The sequence below is a fragment of the Bos grunniens genome, chromosome X (assembly GCF_055505025.1).
Source record: "Bos grunniens cultivar Pamir isolate PY7600 chromosome X, Bosgru_T2T1.0, whole genome shotgun sequence".
Taxonomy (NCBI): Eukaryota; Metazoa; Chordata; class Mammalia; order Artiodactyla; family Bovidae; genus Bos; species Bos grunniens.
The window spans coordinates 137,336,275-137,364,138 of record NC_141194.1 but is presented as its reverse complement, the minus strand read 5'-3'; the positions used below and the strand labels follow the sequence as shown (position 1 = coordinate 137,364,138).

Here is a 27,864-nt window from a genome sequence, read left to right as displayed (position 1 = left end):
TCTTTGTCCTCAGCTCCTCCCTCACCTCCTCACTGTTACCATCAACACATACCCATGAAATCTTCCAGAGGAAAACAAACCAACAAGCTACCAATAAACTAATCTTTGACAGGTTAATGAACCAGGCCTGTGTGTTGTTGGCAGGGTTGAACTGTGCAGGCTGGTTGTCAGAGATGGGGTGAGGTAAAAACAATTTGTCATCAAATATTTGGAAACACTTGCCTTGAGTAGACCCAGCTTGAGCCTCCATGTCACAGCAAACAGGAGAGAATTTAAAACCTGTAGTAGCAAATATTTTTTACTAATTAATCCTTGTTCAACTCATCTGGGATTCTTCAATCTTTACTCTTCGTCCAATATTATTTTTTAAATAATAGATTCAATCAAAATACAATTCACATACCATAATGTTCACACTCCTAAAGTGGCTTTTAGTATTTTCAGAGTTGTGGAATTATTATCACTATCTAATTCCAGAGTAGTTTCGTCACCCCAGAAGAAACCCCAGACTTAGGGTCTTGCAGGAGTAGAAGAATGGTTGAGCCTAGGGGAAGTCTTTTCTTTTAATGTTTCAGCCCAGTGAACTTAGCATATATTCCTTTTGTGAGGTGTGAGGGCTTCCTAGGTGGCTCAGTGGTAAAGAATCTGCCTGCAAATGCAGGAGATGTGGGTTCTATCCCTGGGTTGGGAAGATACCCTGGAATGGGAAATGGCAACCCACTCCAGTATTCTTGTCTGGAAAATTTCATGCACAGAGGAGTCTGGTGGGCTACAGTCCATGGGGTTGTACAGAGTCAGACATGACTGTGGACTTACGCATGTGCGTGGGTGGTGAGATAAGGGAGAACAAGAAGTCTTGGAAATAGAGGAGCTCCTCTATTACCTGATGTCACATAAATTTGGTTGTTATTTTTCTGGTTTGATAGTTAAAGCCCAGAAAACTTTAGGGACCAGTGCAGGGTTTCCCAACATCCATGCTACTGCTGCTTCACTTACATGAATATGCATGACAGAGATCAAGTAGATTCCTTTCTCACTTCCACACTTTACCTCCTCCATACTCTTGGTCAAATTCAGCATTGCATATATACAAACATGAAAATAAACCTAAAATATCCAGACCATCAAGGATATTTGGTGATATTACAAAGTGTAATGGCCTCTCATTTAGGAAATGATATTCTAACTAGTGGACAAATGTCATTCCTGATTATATCTTTGTGGCCAATGTCCCCTCTGGGCTGAGGGAGGCAGAGGAGGACAGAACAGAAAGAACTGCAGGTACAGGGCTGTTGGCTACCTCTCTGGTACCTGAGAAAATACTAATTAGCCACTGCTGACAGACCAGGTCCCCAGTGATGGGACCTATGAAATACAGACAAACAGAATGATGAGAAGAGTAGATAATGTGTTTAATAAGCATTAATGTGATTTTTATGAAAGGACTTTGTTCTTTTGTAGGGATAGAAAAGCAGGAAACAAAACAAATTAACCTCTTCCCAACAAATCAAAGTGACAAAAACTTTTCCATTTCTAAAAGTTTTAAGACAATAATACATAATTACAATTTAATGATACTGCCCTTATTACTTATTGTCTGGCAAATGGCTGATGGTAATTCACTTTGTTGTTGTTTTTTTAATCATTTCAGCCTAATCTGGTTACTTTGCCTTTGTCTGTACACTTGACAGGTTAATCTGAATCAAAATAGAAAACACATACAAAATAGGCTTGGCTATACAGCTGTTCGCCTCATTGTTCATATATTGATACAAAGTCAAAATACATGAAATGAGTACTTCTAAAATAAATATCACCAGTATTGTACTAGAAAATAAAGATGAAAATAAAAGGTGAGTAATGAATAAGACATGCACAATATTGCTGATGATATAAGATTGATTTCCCTTGGGGGAACAACCAGAAATAAAAAGTACTTTATTTATTATTGTAAATGAATGTGTCTATTTGCCTGATACTTAGGTACATGCCTTGTCCATGGGACCCTGCATTTTCATTTTGTATAGGAAATGAAAGGTATCAGATATAAGGAAGAAAAAACAAATCAAAGGCTAAAACCTACATTCTCTCTGGGTTTTCCATAAACTATTAATATAGGTGGTTATATTACCGTTCTCTCCATCAGACTTCCTTTCATGGTCAGTGTCAGTCAAGGACAATGCGGAGTTGGCCCGGCTGGACAAACAGGAACTATGCTCTGATTTCATCCCCCGGATCCACATTCTCAGTGCATGGTCAGGGGAGGCAGCGCCTTCTGTCTCTGTGTCCACATCAGATCCCATCTCTAGTTGGTAGCCATGCCGGGAAACACTGTGCATGTCTGTCTGGTAGCCAGAGCACAGAGTGTGAGGAGTCTCACAGAATTCCATCTCTGAGAAGAAACAAAGTTCAGAGGAAAAATTTAGAAGGAAACAGAAATACCTGGTCAAATTCTACTTTTTTGTCCTTATGTTCCATTCCTCCATTGTTAGTATTTATGTCTTTGCAAAGTTAGAATTCTGGCCATTTTATTTCTGGTAGCTAGGATTCTGTGCTTATTTTGCGCTTCTGTAGCTTAAAATTATGGGGTCGCACAGAGTCGGACATGACTGAAGTGACTTAGAAGCAGCAGCAGCTTAAAATTATGCTCCTGTTGATTCTTACAAGGTTCTGGCAAAAGCATGCCCCACATAGCTTTATAGCTACAATTTTAGATTACACAAATGTAATGAAATAAGTGAATACAGGGGAGTATAAAGTGCAGAGAGCTGTCCTTTAAAAGATATTTCTCTTCTAGGAAGAATATATATGATCGTCAGAGCACACCTATGCTTAAAATATTAAAATTATTGCCTTTTCTAAGTATTTCATATACCTTAGAGTTAAGAATACATAATTCAATGTGAAAACTGTGAGGAAAAAGCATTAAGATTAAATATACTTTTCAAAAGTATTTTTCCCAAACACATTAGTCTAAACTGTAAAATTATGAGTACCTAATATCACTATTTCCTGTTGTCTCCAAAGAATATCGAGGCTGACTTTATGCTAGTTATTCTGTTTCATTCATTCTTTCAAGAAATACATAAAATCTTTCAATCGTAGATTATAACTCAGCAGTGCTTTGAGGGTTGGATCCCGCCCCCCGCCCCCCCAGCACCAAACTTCCCCTAAGCCTTAGAATCATAAAATATTTAGGATCTTAGAGATGATATAATGAATCCCCTCTGTCTACAGTTGAGGAAAATAAAGGCCAGAGGACAGACAGCACTGTCCATAGCCAATGTTGGGTAGCAACAGAGCCCTTTTTCCTAGAACATCTGCAATTGATGTCTGCTAGACACCAAGGAAGTGTCATCAACTTACTGCATGGATATCAGGCATTCATTCAGTTTTATAGTCGATTTTGCATTCAGTTATGGCAAAGTGTCAAAAAGGGGGAAAGATGCTTTAACAGACCTTAATAAGTTAATGAAAAATGACCACATGCCAAGACATATCATCTGCAATGTCCATGTAATACTTAGATAAGGTAATCCGGGGATGTTGTACACTATATAGGATTTTCTCAGACTGACATCAGAGACAGGGTATGTCATTTGGCCAGGAAGAAGCTTAACTGAGTGCATCTAATCCTTAGCACATATCAATAAAATGCAAACCCTAAAATGAATTTAATTCTTTGAATACAGAAAGTGCTAGAATTTAGACTGACCATATTTAGACCAATTTAAACTGACTCTTCTAGAAAGACGAGTACAGAACACAAACAGGGTTTCTAAATGTCTATTTTGTGTGTGTTTGACATGTAATTGTCAAACGAGGGTTTAACAAATCAAATCTTAATGCTTATTCAATAGCCATTAGGTGTCCAGCACGGTGTTCTGTGAAACATGTTGCAGGCAAATAAAGCTACTATATTGTATTAGGGAAAGTCAATTATAAATTTTTTCAGGATTATTCATCACTGTTGAGGATGTTGCTTATCATTTTTGTGATGAATGTCTTTAAGAGTAATTCTGTTTTTCTACCAAAATTTTCTAAATTCCAAAGGAGTGATGTTTAAAAAAATAGGCATGGTTTCCACGTCATACACAAAACCTTATGAAACTGGGCTTTTCCTCGACATAAGGCTAAACGTAAAAATCCATCTTTCCCAATATAAATCTTAGTGATCTAGAACACTGTGATCAGTTAGTATTCATGCCTCTTACTTTCACAAAGCTATCCAATCCTGTGTAGTTGTTGCTGCAGCAACCTTGTCATGAACCTGTCAGTTTGGTTCATGAAGTTTATCTAGGCCTGTCAGCTTGGTTCACGAAGTTTATTTTGGCCTGGATTCACAACTTCCTTCCTTCCCCTAGACTAGTGGTTCCCAAACTTTTGCATGCTTCAGAATCACCTGAAAGGTTTGTCAAGAAACAGGTTGCTGTGCCTGCCCTGCCCCAACCTGTTTCAATGTCTTATTCAGCTGGTCTGTGGTAGAGCTAAAGAATCTGCATTTCTCACAAGTTCACAGGTAAAGGCTTATGCAATTTGCCCAGGGACCATACTTTGAAAACTTCTTCCCTACAGTTTTCTTAGAAATCAGTGGGAGCTAGGAAAATGGGAGAAGTCAGAGAGCAATCTTACTGTGGCATTACCAAAGATTTTGCAACAATTCAAATTCTATTTGGACACCAGCAAGAAAATTATTGAACTGAATTACTCTGAAGTGCCCCCCTCCCATCTATTTGCATGGATTCAGAGCATTAATTCCAGAATTTACTTTTAAAAGCACAAACCTGCATTTATTTTCACTCATACAATGATGTATGAGATGTGACTTTCCAAAGATTTTAATATACACATCTGAGTCATATTAAAGACATTCATTGGAAAAGGATGAGCAAATAAAAATAGAAAGCTAATTTGTCACTTCAGATAATAAAATAATAGAAAAGTTCTTTTAAAATAACCACTGATGGATGTAAGCAGAATCCCTCTTTGTTAAAGTGATTTTCCCCCCATTCAAAAAGAAATTTGAATGTGGATTTGTTCCCATCTAAGGAAAAGTGGTATAAAATTATGTAAGATTTCTATTAGAACAATGATTTGAATGCAAAGACTAAACACCACATTCCCTTAAACACAGTCAGATAAAAGTATACTTCCTTACCAATATGTAACTTTCAAAAGTAACAATCCAAGTAAGCTATCAGCTGCCTGTTTTCTGATGATAAAGAAAAAAGTTAAATAAATAAGAAAGAAAAGGAAAAGTTTCACTTATTTACAGTAAATGATATTCATTGAACAGCCTCACTTCCCTTTCTTGAAATCAATGTTACCAAAGTAACAATCCAAGTAAGCTATCAGCTGCCTGTTTTCTGATGATAAAGAAAAAAGTTAAATAAATAAGAAAGAAAAGGAAAAGTTTCACTTATTTACAGTAAATGATATTCATTGAACAGCTTCACTTCCCTTTCTTGAAATCAATGTTACCATTGTAAATTATTTCCTTAAAAGCACAAATGTCTTGGTGGTATTCAAAATTCCCATAGGATGTACTTTCTATGAAAGCACTTACAAGGCGCCATAAGTGGATGTTTTTAGCCCTGCACATATAACCTTGTTACCTAAAATACTACTTTTTCCCAAGAGAAGATAAAGTTCAATTGGATTTAGTATAGATCTATTCTTACCAAAAAGCTAGCCACAAGAGAAATGTAAGTACACTCTTAGAATATCTAAGTGTAAATGGATAGACTGGCAACATGAGAAACTACATTTCAGGAGTAAACAGACAAAGAGGATCCCAAGTGAATGATGTATGTAGGCCTCATGAACATGTATTTAATTCTGATTGAAAGGAAAAACGATTTTGCAGCCTTGTAGGAGACAAATCTGAGCAGATTAATAAAGAGTTGAAATCAGTTTTTAAAATGGGCAAGAGATTCAAAGAGAAAATTCACAGAGAAAGATACAGGAAGGAACAAACAAATGAAAAGATGTTCAACATCATTAGTTATTAGGAAAGTACAAACTAAAACTATAATGAGATACCACTACAGACCTACCAGAATGGTTCAAAAGTTCTGATCACATCAGCTGTGGATCAACTACATACACTGCTGGTAAGAAAGTCAAATGGTACAATCACTTTGGAAAATAATCTGGCAGCTTCCTAAAGAGGTAAAGCTAAATTTAACAGGAGAACAAGGTACTTTGGGACATTTATCACAAAGAAATAAAAATTACTGTCTACACAAACACCTGTATGAGATTGTTCAGAAACTTTACTCAGTAACAGCTAAAAATTAGAAACAACCCAAGTGTCCATGAATAGCTAATAGGATGAATCATGTGCTATGTACATACTGTGGAATACTACTCAGTTAAAAAAAAAAGAACATTTGATATATAATACGATGCATGGACCTCAAAATAATTATGGTGAGTGAAAAAAAAAGACCAACAGAAGGTGTATGTACTGCATGTTTCCATTTAAATAAAATTCTATAAATGCAAACCTACCTGCAGTGATAGAAAGCCAATCAGTGGTTATGTCTAGGGGAAGAAAGTAAGGGAGAAATAGGGAACAAAGGGGCACAAAGATACCTTTGGGATATCTAAACCTCTGCCATCTTGCCTGTGGCAATAGTCACACATGTGTATGCATACCAAAGTTTACCAGATTGTACACTTTACGTTTGTGTAGTTTATTGTTACTTCAGTTATACCTCTATACTTATTGTTTTTTTCAGTGCATTGTACTCCATAAGATGGGCTTCCGAGGTGGCTCAGTGGTAAAGAATCCACCTGCCAAGCAGGAGACATGGGTTTAATCCCTGGGTCAGAAAGATTCCCTGGAGGAGGAAATGGTAACCCACTTCAGTACTCTTGCCTGGAAAATCCAATGGACAGAGGAGGCTAGTAGGCTGTAATCCATGGGGTTGCAAAAGAGCTGGACATGACTTAGGGACTAAACAACAACAACGATAAGACCATACGATAGAGAGTTAGGAGACTGAAGAACCCCTTAGTTTTCACAAGTGGAGCCAAGGGTCTCTGAGCCAGAAGGAGGCTCAGCTTTTTTCCTCCTAGTGGTAGAAAGTACATGTAATAATGAACAGAAAGGTATTCAAAATGCTGTTCTGCTTACTTATAAGCTAAGAGGCACTCAAGGCTAAGTGACTCATGATTTGTCATTGATCCTCTTGGGAGCATTTTTTTCGTAAGGAACATAAGAGTTGAAAGTCAGTTTTAGAGGGGAAACTAAAGATGAAACTGATCACTGATGAGCTTTCAGCGGCTAAGGGAACATTCTGTAGTTGGGAATCATGAGACTAAGTTGAGTGGATCTGGCATGCAGAATCACTATCAGTTCAGTTCAGTCACTCAGTCGTGTCCGACTCTTTGTGACCTCATAAACTGCAGCACGCCAGTCCTCCCCATCCATCACCAACTCCCGGAGTTCACTCAAACTCATGTCCATCAAGTTGGTGATGCCATCCAGCCATCTCATCCTCTGTCATCCCCTTTTCCTCCTGTCCCCAATTCCCCCCAGCATCGGAGTCTTTTCCAATGAGTCAACTGTTCGTATGAGGTGGCCAAAGTACTGGAGTTTCAACTTTAGCATCATTCCTTCCAAAGAACACCCAGGACTGATGTCCTTTAGAATGGACTGGTTGGATCTCCTTGCAGAATCACTATGCTGCTGCTGCTGCTGCTAAGTCGCTTCAGTCGTGTCTGACTCTGTGCGACCCCATAGACGGCAGCTCACCAGGCTCCCCGGTCCCTGGGATTCTCCAGGCAAGAACACTGAGAAACTTCACTCAGTAACAGCTAAAAATTAGAAACAACCCAAGTGTCTATAAATAGCTAATAGGATGAATCATGTGGTATGTACATACTGTGGAATACTACTCAGTTAAAAAAAAAGAACATTTGATATATAATACGATGCATGGACCTCAAAATAATTATGGTGAGTGAAAAAAAAAAGACCAACAGAAGGTGTATGTACTGCATGTTTCCATTTAAATAAAATTCTATAAATGCAAACCTACCTGCAGTGATAGAAAGTGATAGAATGGAGTGGGTTGCCATTTCCTTCTCCAATGCAGAATCACATAGGCCTCTATTAATGCTAATGAGTTAATGATTTTTTAAAAATTCTAAAACATACTGAATAAAATGAACTACTATATATTCTTTATGAATCTAGGGATTGATCTTCAGGTGTTCAGCCTGAAGAAGTCATTTATCAAGACTTGAAAGAGAGAGTAATGGTTATTTATATCAGCATTTTTCTAGAAATGCCATTTCTGAGTTTCTGATAAGCTCAAGACTTTATTTTTCTTTCAATTCTACCTATCCACACTTCCTCTAAAAATGGAGCTTTAGGACATCGCACTCCAAATAAATCATTGGAAGTCAAAAAGGGTGATAAATCTTAGCCATGACCTGAGTGATTTGGAATATAACTTCCAAAGAATTTACTCTACTTCCAAAATAAGAAAGAGAGAGAGAGGTCATAAAATTATTATCCTTAATTACTGTAATTCATAACAAGCCTTATGGACTATATGCAAAGACAGGTGTTATTAATTAGCCATGTGATTTTTAGATAAGTCAATTAATATCTTGGGGCCTCAGTTTCCTCATTTGCAAAATGTTCAGGTCCAACTAGAAACAAATCTCTAGGTAAACTCTCTTGTAATAAAATTCTGTTAACTATAACTTAAGGCTGTTAGTACAAAATGTGAAATGGTTAATATTTTCAAATGGGAAAAGTATTAGTGGTTCTATGGGTCAAGGTGCTAGTTATATTTCTACTGTGAAGGATAATCAGTCACATTAGCTAAGTAAGATCTTGTCATGATTACAAGTCTTACTATGTTAAAGCATTGATACAGCCTAGGTATCCATTGTGAATTGTAAGATTATTGATAAACAGAGTACATAAGCCATATCATGTAAAAAATCAATTTAGTAAATAGTTCCTCATGAAACATGAAATCATCAGTTTATGAATGTGGCTATTACAAAAATTACTCTATGGCAATGCATTGGAAATCCCATGGACAAATTAGCCTGGCGGGCTACAGTCCATGGGGGTCATAAGAGTTGGACACAATTTAGCAACTAAACCATCACCACTCTATGGCACAGTGAATAAAAATTCACACAATTAAAAAATACTACACAGCCACTAGTAATTCATTCCTGGCTCTAGGGAAATTTTCAATGAGTTATTATAGTCTTCAGCAAGAAATATGAAGAAGGGAAGGAAGGATAGAAAAAAAAAAGAGGGAAAGAGGGAATAAGGAAGGAAGGCAGAAGGAAGGAGGGAGAGAGATGGGGAGGGAGAGAAGAAGGTAGAAAGGAGCAACACCAGACAGGACGCAAATAATTTTCACAGCTGGGTACCATTTTATATTTCTCAGTTTCGGGACTTTGAAAGGAAAATGATATCAAATTGTCAAACTAATCAGTTCATGTAAGTTTACTTAAACACAGTTCTGCTGAACACCCACTCAATTTCAAGTCGAAAACAAAACAAAATAGACTTCTCTGATTTCTCCTAGTCTTCGAAAATTAGCCCAATTTAACGTCTTCTTCTCCTACTTTGTGAAAAAGCTTTATCAAATCCACAGTACTACACTAGGCCCTGAACAGTGAGTTAACAGGACCATTTCATGTCCTTTGGCAATTTTCACAGAGAGCCTTTTTAAAGGTCCAAATGACAACAGAGTAATAAAGGTACACCACCCAGACCTGACCTTTATTTTTCTGCTCAGGCCTCATCAGCCTTTTCTAGGGCACAGGAGTAATAGATGGACTGCTCCCACATGCAAGTCTGGAGCCTGTGGGTATCAGAGGACTTAAATAACTAAGCTTCCTGAAGCCTAGTCTCCCCACCTCACAGCTCCAAATGCACTCATTATCTCGGTACTCAGGACCTACCAATTTTGCCTCATTTAATTTTCAAGATTTCTCCACCTTGTCAGTATAGTGAAAAATAAGGCAAAAAACCTGGGCAGAGTTAAAAGCCTAAAGTATAAACATTCATGCTTTGTGACTGATATTGTCTCACTGGAGCCATCCCAGAACACAGTGAAAAGACCATGTTAATATTAGAAAGGATGCACTCCAAAGTATAGTGAGTTGCGAATCTGTAAACATGGCCCAAACCAGAGAAGGACACAGAATTACAGCATAATTCTTGGAGATGAGGTAGGAAGATGATGATGTGAGGCAGGAACTTGGAAGAAATAAAAAGGGACTTCATTCTTATTTAGATAGACATGAAAATATCCTTCAGCAACCTAAGAAGGAAGGAAATATGATGTGGGAATAAACAATTTCTGTTTATTTCCTTGAACAAATACTCATCTTACTGCAGGGTCCAGCTTAGACTGTACTCACATAAAATGGGAGAATTTTCTCTGAAGCTAATTCAGTTACCACAACAAAAAGGCCTGTTTTAGAGCCTTCGTGACAAGAGTCTAGAAAAAGATTCAGGGACTAGAAATGATGGTGGGAGGTCCTGGACTTCAACAGAAGTTTAGATCAATGAGAACCTATACAGGTTCCCTTTATTTCAACATTTCAAATGAGACAGAGACTTCCTGGCCTAAATGAGAAATTTTCAGGGCTACTGAACACTGAAAATGCATGGTGCTCAATGGCCCTAAAAATTTCTCATTTCTTACCTATGCTGGTCCAATTTTCTGGCTATTCATATCACTCTGGAGCCTGAATTCTTATTGACTATTGTGGTCTTCCATGTATACTTGTGTATTTTCATTATGTTTACTAAGGATGTGAAGCTGTTTGTTTATTGTGTGCATTTTGAATGTATGCATGTGTGTGTGTAACAAACTGCATTAATTTGCAGCACAATACCATCTAGAGAAGTGAGAACAGTGAGCTAAAGAGTTAAATGACTGCTTTATTAAAACACTAGCAAATGCTTCAAACACATACTCTTTTTTTAATTTATTTTAATTTGAGGCTAATTACTTAACTATATTGTATCAGTTTTGCCATACATCGACATGGATCTCCCACAGGTGTACATGCGTTCCCCATCCTGAATCCCCCTCCCACTTCTCCCCATCCCATCCCTCTAGGGTCATCCCAGTGCACCAGCCCTGAGCCCCTGTCTCATGCATCGAACCTGGACTGGTGATTCGTTTCACATATGATAATATACATGTTTCAATGCCATTCTCCCAAATCATCCCACCCTCGTCCTCTCCCACAGAGTCCCAAAGACTGTTCTATACATCTGAGTCTCTTTTGCTGTCTTGCATACAGGGTTATTGTTACCATCTTTCTAAATTCCATATATATGTGTTAGTATACTATATTGGTGTTTTCCTTTCTGGCTTACTTCACTCTGTATAATAGGCTCCAGTTTCATCCACCTCATTAGAACTGATTCAAATGTATTCTTTATAACGGCTGAGTAATATTCCATTGTGTATATGTACCACAGCTTTGTTATCCATTTGTCTGCTGATGGACATCTAGGTTGCTACCATGTCCTGGCTATTATAAACAGTGCTGTGATGAACAATGGGGTACACGTGTCTCTTTCAATTCTGGTTTCCTCACTGTGTATGCCCAGCAGTGGGATTGCTGGGTCATATGTCACTTCTATTTCCAGCTTTTTAGGGAATCTCCACACTGTTCTCCACAGTGGCTGTACTAGTTTGCATTCCCATCAACAGTGGGAATTTTTCTCCACACCCTTTTCTCCACAACCTCTCCAGCATTTATTGCTTGTAGATTTTTGGATAGCAGCCATTCTGACTGGCATGAAATGGTACCTCATTGTGGTTTTGATTTGCATTTCTCTGATAATGAGTGATGTTGAGCATCTTTTCATGTGTTTGCTAGCCATCTGTATGTCTTCTTTGGAGAAATGTCTGTTTAATTCTTTGGCCCATTTTTTGACTGGGTCTTTTATTTTTCTGGAATTGAGCTGCAGGTGTTGCTTGTATATTTTTGAGATTAATTCTTTGTCCATTGCTTCATTTGCTATTATTTTCTCCCATTCTGAAGGCTGTCTTTTCACCAGGCTTATAGTTTCCTTTGTTGTACAGAAGCTTTTAATTTTACTTAGGTCCCATTTGTTTATTTTTGCTTTTATTTCCAATATTCTGGGAGGTGGGTCATAGAGGATCCTGCTGTGATTTATGTTGGAGAGTGTTTTGCCTATGTTCTCCTCTAGGAATTTTATAGTTTCTGGTCTTACATTTAGATCTTTAATCCATTTTGGGTTTATTTTTGTGTATGGTGTTAGAAAGTGTTCTAGTTTCCTGCTTTTACAAGTGGTTGGCCAGTTTTCCCAGCACCACTTGTTAAAGAGATTGTCTTTTCTCCATTGTGTATTCTTGCCTCCTTTGTCAAAGATAAGGTGTCCATAGGTGCATGGATTTATCTCTGGGCTTTCTATTTTGTTCCATTGATCTATATTTCTGTCTTTGTGCCAGTACCATACTGTCTTGATGACTATGGCTTTGTAGTAGAGCCTGAAGTCAGGGATTGATAGGGATTGCATTGAATCTATAGATTGCTTTGGGTAGTATACTCATTTTCACTATATTGATTCTTCTGATCCATGAACACAGTATATTTCTCCATGTATTTGTGTCCTCTTTGATTTCTTTCATCAGTGTTTTATAGTTTTCTATATATAGGTCTTTAGTTTCTTTAGGTAGATATATTCCTAAGTATTTTATTGTTTTCATTGCAATGGGGAATGGAATTGTTTCCTTAATTTCTCTTTCTGTTTTCTCATTGTTAATGTATAGGAATGCAAGGGATTTCTGTGTGTTTATTTTATATCCTGCAACTTTACTATATTCATTGATTAGCTCTAGTAATTTTCTGGTGGAGTCTTTAGGGTTTTCTATGTAGAGGATCATGTTATCTGAAAACAGAGAGAGTTTTACTTCTTCTTTTCCAATTTAGATTCCTTTTATTTCTTTTTTGCTCTGATTGCTGAGGCCAAAACTTCCAAAACTATGTTGAATAGTAGTGGTGAGAGTGGGCACCCTTGTCTTGTTCCTGACTTTGGGGGAAATGCTTTCAATTTTTCACCATTGAGGATAACATTTGCTGTTGGTTTGTCATATATAGCTTTTATTATGTTGAGGTATGCTCCTTCTATTCCTGCTTTCTGGAGAGTTTTTATCATAAATGGATGTTGAATTTTGTCAAAGGCTTTCTCTGCATCTATTGAGATATCATATGGTTTTTATCTTTCGATTTGTTAATATGGTGTATTACATTGATTGATTTGCGGATATTGAAAAATCCTTGCATCCCTGGAATAAAGCCCACTTGGTCATGATGTATGATCTTTTTAATGTGTTGTTGGATTCTGTTTGCTAGAATTTTGTTAAGGATTTTTGCATCTATGTTCATCAGTGATATTGGCCTGTAGTTTTCTTTTTTTGTGGCATCTTTGTCAGGTTTTGGTATTAGGGTGATGGTGACCTCATAGAATGAGTTTGGAAGTTAACATTCCTCTGCAATTTTCCAGAAGAGTTTGAGTAGCATAGGTGTTAGCTCTTCTCTACATTTTTGGTAGAATTCATCTGTAAAGCCATCTGGACCTGGGCTTTTGTTTGCTGGAAGATTTCTAATTACAGTTTCAATTTCCGTGCTTGTGATGGGTCTGTTAAGATTTTCTATTTCTTCCTGGTTCAGTTTTGGAAAGTTGTACTTTTCTAAGAATTTGTCCATTTCTTCCACATTGTCCATTTTATTGGCATATAATTGCTGGTAGGAGTCTCTTATGATCCTTTGTATTTCTGTGTTGTCTGTTGTGATCTATCCATTTTCGTTTCTAATTTTATTGATTTGATTTTTCTCCCTTTGTTTCTTGATGAGTCTGGCTAATGGTTTGTCAATTTTATTTATCCTTTCAAAGAACCAGCTTTTGGCTTTGTTGATTTTTGCTATGGTCTCTTTTGTTTCTTTTGCATTTATTTTTGCCCTAATTTTTAAGATTTCTTTCCTTCTACTAACCCTGGGGTTCTTCATTTCTTCCTTTTCTAGTTGCTTTAAGTGAAGAGTTAGGTTATTTATTTGACTTTTTTCTTGTTTCTTGAGGTATGCCTGGATTGCTATGAACTTTCCTCTTAGCACTGCTTTTACAGTGTCCCACAGGTTTTGAGTTGTTGTGTTTTCATTTTCATTCGTTTCTATGCATATTTTGATTTCTTTTTTTTTATTTCTTCTGTGATTTGTTGGTTATTCAGCAGTGTGTTGTTCAGCCTCCATTTGTTGGAATTTTTAATAGTTTTTCTCCTCTAATTAAGATCTAATCTTACTGCCTTATGGTCAGAAAAGATGCTTGGAATGATTTCAATTTTTTGAATTTACCAAGGCTAGATTTATGGCGCAGGATGTGATCTATCCTGGAGAAGGTTCCGTGTGTGCTTGAGAGAAAGGTGAAATTCATTTTTTTGGCGTGAAATGTCCTATAGATATCAATTAGGTCTAACTGGTCTATTGTATCATTTAAAGTTTGTGTTTCCTTGTTAATTTTCTGTTTAGTTGATCTATCCATAGGTGTGAGTGGGGTATTAAAGTCTTCCACTATTATTGTGTTATTGTTAATTTCCCCTTTTATACTTGTTAGCATTTGTCTTACATATTGCGGTGATCCTATGTTGGGTGCATATATATTTATAATTGTTATATCTTCTTCTTGGATTGATCCTTTGATCATTATGTAGTGTCCTTGTTTGTCTCTTTTCACACCTTTTGTTTTAAAGTCTGTTTTATCTGATATGAGTATTGCTACTCCTGCTTTCTTTTGGTCTCTATTTACATGGAATATCTTTTTCCAGCCCTTCATTTTCAGTCTATAAGTGTCCCTTGTTTCGAGGTGGGTCTCTTGTAGACAACATATATAGGGGTCTTGTTTTTGTATCCATTCAGCCAGTTTTTGTCTTTTGGTTGCAGCATTCAACCCATTTACATCTAAGGTAATCATTGATAAGTATGATCCCATTGGCATTTACTTTGTTGTTTTGGATTCGAGTTATACACCCTTTCTGTGTTTCCTGTGTAGAGAAGATCCTTTAACATTTGTTGGAGAGCTGGTTTCATGATGCTGAATTCTCTCAGCTTTTCCTTGTCTGCAAAGCTTTTGATTTCTCCTTTGTATTTGATGAGATCCTTGCTGGGTACAGTAATCTGGGCTGTAGGTTCTTTTCTTTCTTCACTTTAAGTATGTCCTGCCATTCCCTTCTGGGCTGAAGAGTTTCTATTGAAAAATCAGCTGTTATCCTTGTGGGAACCTCCTTGTGTATTATTCACTGTTTTCCCCTTGCTGCTTATATTCTTAAAGGCAAACAATGTGACCCCTGTAACATTCTACTCTAATCTATAAGCATTTATTTTGTGACGATTGAGTGAAGATATCAAGAGAGAACTGTGTACTAGAGTCACTGTCCACCAAGAACTACTGAGTAAACGGCATTCTGCTCCATTAAGGGATTCTTATCACCATCTTTCAAAGACGACCTATTTATTTTTGCCTCAGTATCTTTGGACATCTTGTATCAACCACCTAGAATATGTCCCTCTGATTTTTCACCAGTTTAATTTCTAATATCTGGCTTGGGTCAGTACCTTTACAAAGTATTCTCCAACTTTCTCCCTCCTGCCAATAATCTTATACCCTTCCTTAGAGCATTTCTAATCTTTACTATATGACTTTTATATTCTTTCTCTGTATGTATATTTTCTGCATTACCTGCTGAATTAGACTTCCAGACCCTAATGTTTCCTAAATTTTTAGAATCTCCCAAAATTGAATGAGATAACTTCTGCAAAGTGTTGTATGATCTATGAGTGAAAGTCGCTCAGTCATGTCCAACTCTTTGCGACCCCATGGACTATACAGTTCATGGAATTCTCCAGGCCAGAATACTGGAGTGGGTAGCCTTTCCCTTCTCCCAGGGATTTTCCCAACCCAGGGATCGAACCCAGATCTCTCACATTGCAGGCGGATGCTTTACCAGCTGAGCCACAAGGGAAGCCCATGGTCCATGAAGGGCCATATAAATAAAAGGTAGTACTGCCATCCCTTCAGGCCTTAGAATAACTCTAGACAAGGAGTGATCAAAAAATAAGAAAAATTTAAAGTCAGTAGTTAATATAAAAGCAGTCTTGAAAAGGTTAAATTGTTTAATAAAATTCTGACACATATGAATTGGTTTTGTTTAACATAAAACAAGGCTGACCACTGCAAATTTAAAAATTGATATTTTGGTATACAAGCTATGAATTTCAAATAATCAATGCTCCAGAAATTTGGCGAAAAGAGAAGGACAGCAACCCATTGGCCATGGATTTAGGAAAAACAAAACAAAACAATTTATAGCAATGTTAAACTAATGGGGAACAAGTTCTCTGCATTGTCTTCTGATTGAAATAGTCTCACAAAGAAAGTTTTCCTCACTACTATTTTTAGCTTAAAGAATTGGAAAATGAATTCCTAAAAAATTCTTCAAAATACACCCTAGGGTGTAGAACTGGGAAGTCTTTGATCAAACCAGCCACAAAGCCCTGGTAGAAGATGATCTTTCAGTTGACTGGAGTCAAAATTTCTTCTGCTCTTACCCATCAGTTCAATCCTATATACCATATACAAATGACCACCTTGGCAAGTTTATAGAGTGTCCTGGAGTGTGTAAGTGGCTCCTCTGAGGGACTGTTTTCATGAACTCAGAGAATCCTTTTTTTTTCTTTTCAGAGATTGAAGTAGCTTTCCAAATGGGCAAAAGTTGTGGAAAGAACTTTTAGAATGCTCATTAGGAACTTCCAAATTTGAATTCTGTTTAGAGAACAATTCTGGAGGAGAATTCTACTTCCAGGCAAGATAGGGTGACAGGGACCAAATGTATTCTCATGCCTGAAACAGCAACACAAAGCAGACAAAATGTATGAAACACTGGTTTTCAGATATTAGGCAACAAAGGAAAGTGATCCCTGAGATATGGGAAACAAATGGCATGAGCCCTATGAATGCTCCAGCTTACTGCCTGCAATTTCCAGATCTTAGCACAGGGAGGGAGAGTGTAGGGGGAGCCTGGCAGTTTCTATGAGTTGAGGAGACAAACCTGCTTGTCTGGAAAAGCCAACAACTAGAATTGGCTGTACTGAGTACCAAACAGGAGAGAGCTTCAGAGAAAAGAGAATTCTAGAGATATGCAGATGTCCCCAGAGTCCAGAATAGCACATGGATGCAAGGAAACCACCTGAGACTGGAGAAAGAACCATCTGAGATGATTAAAGGAAACGAATTTGAAACAGGGATACTCCAGTATTTGAAACACTCCAGTATTCATGAGCACTGAGTAGGGTACTCAAAAAAGAGTTCTATAGTCCTATATCTATTATTGAAATTTGTTAAGGGGTGTTGTCAATGCCTGGCAACAGTTTTCTCCTTTTGCATCTTGCTATTAAGTATTCTTAGGTGTGAAGTGAAGTGAAATGTCTGACTCTTTGTGACCCCATGGACTGTCCATGGAATTCTCCAGGCCAGAATACTGGAGTGGGTAGCAGTTCCCTTCTCCAGGGGATCTTCCCAACCCAGGGATCAAGTCCAGGTCTTCCACATTGCAGGCAGATTCTTGACCAGTTGAGCCACCAGGGAAGCCCCCATGTCTTATAAAGTTATACATACTCTTAGATAACTATTTATCCAATAGAAATGAAATCATGTATTCATACAAAGACATGTACACAAATGCTCACAGCATTTTTATTTGTAATAGTCAAAAGTTAGAAATAGTTCAAATAGCCATCAACAGATACATAACTGCATACTCTCCTACATTCATACAGTGGACTACTGTTGTTCTTAAGTTGCTAAGTCGTGTCTTAATCTTTTCAACCCCATGGACTGTAGCATGCCAGGTTCCTCTGTCCTCTGCTATCACCCGGAGTTTGTTCAAATTCATGTCCATTGAGTTGGTGATGCTATTTAACCATCTCATCCTCTGCGGTCCCCTTCTCCTTTTGCTTTCAATCTCTCCCAGCATCAGGGTCTTTTCAATGAGTCAGCTCTTCACATCAACTGGCCAAAGTATTGGAACTTCTATTGAGCCAGAGAAAGGAATAAACCATTGATAGATTTTTAAAAATGGATAAATATCAAACTATGCTGAGTTTTTTTAAGGGTCAAAAAGTCTACATACTCTATGCTTTCATTTATGTAAAACTCTACAAAATGCAAACTAATCTATAGTGACAGAAAGCAAATCCCAGGTTGCCTGGAGTGGAGATGGTTGGGAGTGGTAGAGTGTAAAGCATTACAAAGTGGCAAGAGAAAACTTTGAGAGGTTATTGATACATGCATTATGATGATTGTAGTATTTTCATGGGTCAAAATTTGCCAAGTTTTACACTATAAATATGTACAATTTATTATATATTAATTATACCTTAGTAAGCAACGTTCTAGAAAATGGAGAAGAAAAGAACATTTCGTTTGCACAATTTAAATTTCCCAGTTGAATACTGGGAACAATGAAACAAAATAACAACTGATAAGACTGAAAAATCCATCTGTGTTCACAAACTGCCATGAGTGAAGGAAATGGCAGGTGAATTTCTCTTGACTTGCCTTCCATTTTTCCTTCACCCTGGTAAAATCAGACGGGTTTCAATTTTGGATATTAAAATTCCTGAATGCTTTGATTGTTGCAGACATGTAAAAATGATCAACAAATTAGGTTCAATCCTAGTGTGGCAGGAAAGATTCATGGGCCAATCTGGGCTCAACAACAAAGTACTATGACCAATCAGGTGGACTCAATACTAGTGACACACATTTGCCATTCCCACCTTAACAGGTTAGTTGCCTTTGTTTTATTTTATAGCTATATATTTCTCACATAATCCTAACTATTCTGTCCAAATGCATGTTCTTTGTTGCAAAGAAGACTAGAAGAGAAGATATGATTAATTCAGTGCAGATGCAGCCCTACTCTTTAAACAACACTCAAAAGCTACCTCTCACTAATGGGAGGTTATAATGTCCCCTCTGTTTACCACTAATTTATGCAAGGGCTCTTTAGTAGCATCATGTATATATATTCAATGGTAGAATTGGTTATTACACAGAAACAGTTGCACAGTAGTCAAATATTCTAGTAATCAGAGCCAGTCTTGACCTCATTCTGAAGTACAGTTCAACTGAACTAATAGAATTATTTTTGAGAGTTGTGTTTACATTACAATCCTACCTGTACAAACTCTTATTTAGAAAGAAAAGCCGTTCTCTATTTGCTGTGGAAATTGGGAAACTACCTGATTTATGAGGAAATTCATTTGTAGCTGATAAAGTACAAGGTTTCAGACTTAACCACTTGGACTAGTAATTCTGATTTCAAAGCACACATTCTCCAGTCCTAGGGCACAAGCAGATGGAACTCAAGCTACAAAGGGACATGCAGTAATTTTTTTTTTTTTTCGTTTTCTTTTTTTGTTTTACATATTGGGAGAGAAAGTACATCTGAGGCAGGAGATAGATGGGCCTCAGGCTGAATAGCTGGAATCTGTCTCCTGTGGACAGAAAATCCAAGACAAAGATAATGTCAGGAGCAAGGAGATAAAAGATAAAGAGATCACATTTCTCATTCCTGAGATCAAGGAGACTTCCCAAACTACACGTGTGCAGAAAGCATCCTCAGAGGTCAGAGAAGGGATGGGATGCCAGACCATACTATATAGGTATGGTCTAACTATACTAGGAAGTATATATGGACCTAACTATACTAGGAAGTTAGGTCAACTTCCTAAAGATCCTTGCAGGAGAATTCATCTTGGCTAAAAGATGCTGGCACACACAGGGGAGGGCCCCGAGTGAGATGTAATGATGGACTCAACGCAGGCAAAGCAAGATGACTGGCCAGAGGGAACCCAGAAGAACTGCCTCCATGTAAGTGATTCAATCTACCACAAAGGCACGACTCTGTCTGAGCCCACCTATGTGTGCTTTTTTCCCTCAGAGTAAACACTTTACTTGTTTCACCACTTTCCATCTCTTTGTTGAAATTCCTTTTTCCAAAGTAGATGTGCCAGGGCCTTGTCACCAGCCACTGGCAATCGTGGTCTAGTGGCTATGATCGGCCCTCTCACTGCCACGGCCTGGCTTCAATCACTGGTCAGGGAATTGAGATCCTGCATCGAGGGGCACAGACAGAGGCCACCCGAGATCACATCCAGACATGAATTTAGCATCTTCAACACAACAGGCCCTAAGACACATTATTTTATTTCTCACAGTATGTTCTGTGAGAAAAGTTATTATCATCCCTATCTTCCAAACAAAGCAACTGAAGCTCAAAGAGAGTATATGTAAATTGTCCAAGACCACATAGATATCAAGTGGCAAGGCCAACTTCGAACAGTTTTAAGACTGAGTCCTAATCACCTTACATAGCATATGAAGCTCTAAGTAGCACACTCCAATGCACAGCCTACCTTTCCTCATTGGTACAATGTGCATGTGGCTCATGCTAGACCTTTCTGCTTCTTGCTTTCCTAGGTTTCATTCAGCTCGCTGCTGTTTCCATCCGGATTTTCACAGCCAGCCGTCAAAACGCTTTGAGGGATATGGCAGCTGGGAGAAAATGGGCATTTCCTTTGTCACTGACAGTATGAAAAAGAGATCCTTAAACTATGCATATATTAACTCATTGTTCTTATAAGAGGTTAATGTATTTTTACAACTTCTTTTGAAGTATTATTTCACTCTGTACTGATTCTTACGGATTCACTTCATCACCATCATGTCACTTTGACTCACTGAAAACAACAGTGATATTTTAGAGCACATTCCATGCTTCTAGACAACACAAGCAATATCTGGGTCTACAGGCAGACAAATAAAAGAAAACGTTGGCCTCTCCTGTGTTCAGATTCCTAGCTCATAGCAGCTGCCTTGAGGAGAGTTTTGAAATTATTTAACATTTACAAAAATGAGAAGAATATTATTCATTGGGAAATGTGTGTTGGGGTATTATTTCAGCACATTATCACCCAGCCAGAGGAGACAATCAGATCAAAACTGGGGCATTTCCTGTTTACAAGGTAACATTACCATTTCAGGCTAAATAGATTGAGCCTAAATCTGTGATATACATTCAGAAGTTAACATGTATCACAGCATTCAGAGAATGGCTTTGAGTTGAAAATACTCTAAAAATTTTGATTAAATGTTGAGGAAGTTTCTCTTTATTTTAAATTTATCAAGGAGGTTTGAAATTAGATAAAGGCACGCTTCTCTTTAGTGATCATTTAGTGCTAACACTGCAGGCAATTTCTACAAAATGCGTTTTCCAAAACCTCTTAAAGCTAGAAAGCAAATACAAACAGCAACAATAACATTAGTGCTTTTGAACTGGAAACTTCTATGGCCCAATTCCTTATAAACGCTGCCCTAAACATTTAACCCAAACAAGCAAATGAACATTTCAGGCACTTAAAAAACAATGCTCAATCTATATAAACAATTGCAATTGTGTTCATTTTACAGATTTTGGAAAGATGTGTGGGTGAATCAGTATATGAGAATTGCCCAAGGACATTAATGATATAAGGACAGATGTAACACAAGTAGACACAATGCCTGAACAGTTGACTCCGTCCAATCCCCAAATCATCATTTTCAGGGAAAAAAGATCCCACACAAACTGCTTGGTGAATATTCATTATTTACATAGTTACTGGCTCTTTCACTGGTTCCAAGGTGTGTCCTAGACACGATTCTAAGGTACGTCTCTTCCTTCTGTCTACCCACTTGCCCCTGAGCCTCCCCTACTTCATACCCAGCATCCATTATTTTTATGGAGTCACCTCCTTGACTAGAACTTTAACTCCATCTGTTTATTCTCTTTCTTTTTCAACTGTTCCTTTTTGTAGACAGGTTCCTCAGAGCAGAGCACTATGCTAGCAAATCTGATAAAATGAAGCCAGGTTTATTTAGTACACTTACTTTCTCCAAACTCATGCCAAACTATATACCATCATTTTTAGTAGAACACTCCCACTTTTAGTTTTCATACACTCAATTCATAAGTTATAAAATAAACATCTATTAAGCACCTACTGTATGATATACACTATGATAGGATTCAGTCAGATAAGAAAGAATGGGAAAGACATGACCTCTCCCCTTGAACAGCTGACAATCTAGTACCAGCCTGGAAATGATGACAAGACAAGGAGGAAGTCCCATGACAAATTTATGCATAAAGGACCGTGGAGTCCCAGGGACGTGAGGGACTCTTCCTGCCTAGAAGATTGAGAATGGCTTCAGAGAAGAGTTAAATCTTTAAAAATGATGAATGTGACTCTGGAAAGTTAAAAATATGGTAAGATCATTTCTAGCAGAGAGAATCACATGTTTAAAGGCAATGGTCTGTGCAAGGAAATGGTAAATTGAAAGAATAGCAAATTTGCTGTGCCTATGTCATAAATGAAATTCTTCAAGCTAGGTTTCAGCATTATGAAAACTTCCAGATGTACAAGCTGGATTTAGAAAAGGCAGAGGAACCACAGATCAAATTGCCAACATCCACTGGATCATACAAAAAGCAAGAGAATTCCAGAAAAAACATTTATTTCTGCTCATTGACTACAGTAAAGCCTTTGACTATGTGAATCACAACAAATGGTGGAAAATTATTAAAGAGATGGGAATACCAGACCACCTTGAGAAAACCATATGTGGGTCAAGAAGCAACAGTTAGAACTGGACATGGGACAATGGACTAGTTCAAAATTGGGAAAGGAGTATGTAAAGGCTGTATATTGTCACCCTGCTGATTTAACTTACATGCAGTGTACATCATGTGAAATGTTGGACTGGATGAATCACATCATGTGAGCTGTTGGACTGGATGAATCACAAGCTGGAACTGAGACTGCTGGGAGAAATATCAATAACCTCAGATATGCAGATGCCACCACCGTAATGGCAGAAAGTGAAGAGGAACTAAAGAGCCTCTTGATGAGGGTGAAAAAGGAGCGTGAGAAAGCTGGCTTAAAACTCAACATTCAAAAAACGAAGATCATGGCATATGGCCCCATCACTTCATGGCAAATAGATGGGGAAAAATGGGACAGTGGCAGATTATTTTCTTGGGCTCCAAAATCACTGTGGATGGTGACTGTAGCCATGACATTGAAAGATGCTCCTTGGAAGAAAAGCAATGACAAACCTAGACAGCACATTAAAAAGCAGAGACATCATTTTGCCTACAAAGGTCTGTATAGTCAAAGCAATGGTTTTAAAGTAGTCATATATGGATGTGAGAGTTGGACCATAAAGAAGACTGAGGGACGAATTGATGCTTTTGAACTATGGTGTTGGAGAAGATGCTTGAGAGTCCCTTGGACTGCAAGGAGATTAAACCAGTCAACTCTAAAATAGATTAACCCTGAATATTCACTGGAAGGACTGATACTGAAGCTAAAACTCCAATACTTTGGCCACCTGATGCAAAGAGCTGACTTGTTAGAAAAGACCTTGATGTTGAGAAAGATTGAGGGCAGTAGGAGAAGGGGGCAACAGATGATGAAATGGTTGGATGGCATCATGGACTCAATGGATATGAGTCTGAGCAAACTCCAGGAAACAGTGAAGGACAGAAAAGCCTGGTGTGGTGCAGTCCATGGGGTCACAAAGAGTTGGACAGGACTTAGTAACTGAACAACAACATGCTATGGGTGTATAGGTTGAGGGGCTAGTTTGCAAAGGGCCTTTTTTGCCTCAAATTATATCCCACTCTGCCTACTGTTCCTTATATGTAAGGGTGCCAGAATCATTATACACAATCAAATTTTAAGAATTTTTCAGAAGTCTATGAAACATCCTGGAAATTCTGGAGTTCTGAATCTCCAGAATGTAAGAAAATACATTTTTTAACAATTATGTATTAACCATATAATGCGGCAAGTATTTTTACAGGTACTAGTGAAAAATCAATGGACAATACAGAGAAAAATCCCTGCCATTATGGAGCTCATGTTCTACTTGGAATAAATTTGTAATAATGGTGTTAAGACCAAACTCAGTATCAGAATTACATAGATTTTCATCTGTACATTAATCTGTGTATTACTCTCTGGCTATTTCATCTGGGTATTCATTCAAGGTCCTTCTAGAGGTTTCATTAAATCTTGTCTATATGAAAACAGTGACGTGCTAGAATTTAGCTTCTTGTAACACCTGAATCTACCCTGTGAAAACAATGTCTTCTGTGTATCCTCTGTCAGGGAGGTTGAGGACCTTGGGAAGCTAGGCTGAAGATGTGCTACATTTGACCCTGCTATATGTGTTCAGTTTGCCTACAGAGAGATTTTTGGCTAAATACTTGAGAGGTTAAAATAATCTTGAGGGAAGGGGATGAAGGGGGAGACCAGCCTTTAGTGACTGTGACTTGGTAGGGAGGAGGAAGAGAAAAATTGAATTATTCCACAGTTTATCTATAGAATGATAAGCCTATCACTGTTCTACTTCATGCTTTATAATCAATAAAACACACACACACACACATTCTGGATAGGGTGTCCTACATAAATACCAAACAATATTTGCTCTAAGAGTTTCAAGTCTGGGCAGGGTTATTTAAAACAGTCGAATTGTGAACAGTTTAATTTTAGCATTAGGTTAAAATTACAGAAAGATAACTTTCACTCATCTAGGAAATCAGTTTTATTTCTTAGCCTACATAAAATTCAAATGGGCCTTAGGAGAGGTGTGAAAAGAAAACTGGAACGGCCATTTGGAATTCTAATTATTCATATATGAATTATATATATTCAGTTCAGTTTAGTTCAGTTGCTCAGTCGTGTCGACTCTTTGCGACCCCATGAATCGCAGCACGCCAGGCCTCCCTGTCCATCACCAACTCCCAGAGTTCACTCAGACTCACGTCCATCGAGTCGGTGATGCCATCCAGCCATCTCATCCTCTGTCGTCCTCTTCTCCTCTTGCCCCCAATCCCTCCCAGCATCAGAGTCTTTTCCAATGAGTCAACTCTTCGCATGAGGTGGCCAAAGTACTGGAGTTTCAGCTTTAGCATCATTCCTTCCAAAGAAATCCCAGGGCTGATCTCCTTCAGAATGGACTGGTTGGATCTCCTTGCAGTCCAAGGGACTCTCGAGAGTCTTCTCCAACACCACAGTTCAAAAGCATAAATTCTTCGGCGCTCAGCTTTCTTCACAGTCCAACTCTCGAATCCATACATGACCACTGGAAAAACCATAGCCTTGACTTGACGGACCTTTGTTGGCAAAGTAATGCCTCTGCTTTTGAATATGCTATCTAGGTTGGTCATAACTTTTCTTCCAAGGAGTAAGTGTCTACTGGTATATTAAAAATGCCACTAGATTTCAAATTCACATTTCAATAAAGAAGTCCTTTACAATAAGAATTAGTAGAATAATTTAAGTATAAACTTGGACTCATCAGTGTAAAAAATTAGAAAAACATTTATCATATTTTTTTTTTACTACTACTATTCATGTAAAAGAGATATTGGGTTTTTATAAGCGGAGGTAGCAACTTATGTCTACTATACAGTTATATACATTCCCAACATGTTTTCATCCATAAATATTTCATTAATATAAATAAGGAAAAAAAGCCCAAATTCCCCCCTATGACTCTTCATGTTAAAAAAGAAATATCCGAGTTTTCATGGTAAGGTGACAGAAAACTATTTATTCTTCGCACATACATTAATGAGGGGAGAGGTGACTAGGGCACCATTAAAGCAACTGGAACAAGTAATGTATAAAAAGCACCTCCTACTAGTTTGAAGAGTTAATATGTTTCTCTCTTCTGAAATGAATGATTTGTTTTTAGTTGTTAGCAACATAAAAACCTGGAGAAGGCAATGGCACCCCACTCCAGTACTCTTGCTTGGAAAATCCCATGGACGGAGGAGCCTGGTAGGCTGCAGTCCATGGGGTCGCAAAGAGTTGGACACTTACTGAGAGACTTCACTTTCACTTTTCACTTTCATGCATTGGAGAAGGAAATGGCAACCCACTCCAGTGTTCTTGCCTGGAGAATCCCAGGGACGGCGGAACCTGGTGGGCTGCCGTCTATGGGATCGCACAGAGTCGGACACGACTGAAGCGACTTAGCAGCAGCAGCAGCAGCAGCAGCAACATAAAAACCAGTACATAGCAGGCATCGTGAGCAATGGGTCCTCTTAATAAAAATGATTAATAGGTACATATTTATATACATATATCCACATGTGCACACAACTCATACATTGTGATTTCCAGCCATACCTTAACTTATGCTTTCTGAAACACAAGAGATTGCCTCCACTAGAATGTTCTCTAAAATCAGGAGTCAAGCTCCATCCAGGGATAAAGATGACAAGTTGATGACTGATCTTCATTGGATATCATATTACAGAACCTTCTGATCCCTACCAAAATAACAACAATAGTAACAACAACAGTAAACCATCATTCTAATGCTTGAAAACGAAAGTGGCAGTTGCTCAGTTGTGTCCAACCCTTTGTGACCCCATGGACTTTAGCCTGCCAGGCTCCTCTGTCCATGGAATTCTCTAGGCAAATATACTAGAGAGGGTAGTCATCCCCTAACCCAGGGATTGAACCCAGGTCTTCTGCAACTCCTGCATTGGCAGGCAGATTCTTTACCACTGAGCCACCTGGGAAGCCCTATTCTAAGCTTACCATGTGACAAACACTATGCTATATACTTTTCAAACATTATGCATTTAATCCTAACAATAACTCTCTGAGACAGGTATTAGTATTATCATGAATTAACAAATGAGGAAACTGAGAAGAGGTTAAAATACTTGATTATAGCCACCTCTTCTTGTAAGAGGTGAAGTTACATTTCAAATCCCAGTCATCTGTATTTAACACCTGTTCTTTCTAACACCTGTCCCCCAGTGGCTCAGCAGTAAAGAATTTGCCTGCAATGCAGGAGATGCAGGAGACATGGGTTCAACCACTGGGTTGGAAAGATCACCTGGAGAGGAGAACAACTACTTACTCCACTATTCTTGCCTGGAGAATTTCATGGGCAGAGGAACCTGGCAGGCTGTGGTCCATGGGGTCGCAAAGAGTTGGACACTACTAAAGCGACTGAGCATACACACACACATGCACGCACGCACTTCTAACTGTATACTACCTAGTAGCAAAAAGGTTATGAATTCACTTTGTTACAGGTAAAATGAACTCTTACTATATGTAAAGCTAGTGGTGGTAGCAAAGGATAGTTGAAGCTAACATGGTCTCTAATATCAAGAAACTTAATTTCTAATTAGAGAAACAAGATATAACTACATATACGTGGTAGAATATACAACTGGAGCCTAATGAACGGTCCAGATAATAAGTACTAGGAGAGCATGGAGGAGAGGAGGGTCAGAAAAATGGGTTAGTGACATCTCATGGTGGTGGTAGATTAAGCTAGGATTTAATGAATGGGTAGGTTTGAAAGAGTAGCTAGGATTTAATGAATGGGTAGGTTTGAAAGAGTAGAGGGACGTTTGGACTCAATACTGTGCTCCATATTTGTATATTCAACTATTCATTAGTCATCTACCTTAGCTATGTAAAGTGAAAGTGCAGTCGCTCAGTAGTGTCTGACTCTTTGCGACCCCATGGACTGTACCTACCACACTTCTCCATCCATGGGATTTTCCAGGCAAGAGTACTGGAGTGGGTTGCCATTTCCTTCTCCAGAGGATCTTCCCGTCCGAGGGATCAAACCCGGGTCTCCTGCATTGTAGGTGGATGCTTTACCATCTGAGCCACAAGGTAAGTCCTATG

At 38.2% G+C, this 27,864-nt stretch overlaps 1 protein-coding gene across 2 annotated transcripts in view; it reads right to left on the bottom strand.

The window, feature by feature from the left end:
* TENM1 (teneurin transmembrane protein 1) overlaps window positions 1-27,864 on the bottom strand; it is a 904,402-nt gene that overhangs the window by 556,542 nt on the left and 319,996 nt on the right. For both annotated transcript variants that reach the window (XM_086388154.1, XM_086388153.1), the window contains exons 5-6: window positions 2,132-2,392; window positions 223-279 (exon numbers count right to left, since the gene is read on the bottom strand). In XM_086388154.1, coding sequence (XP_086244280.1) covers window positions 223-279; window positions 2,132-2,392 — 318 coding nt within the window. The remainder of the gene's footprint in view (window positions 1-222; window positions 280-2,131; window positions 2,393-27,864) is intronic.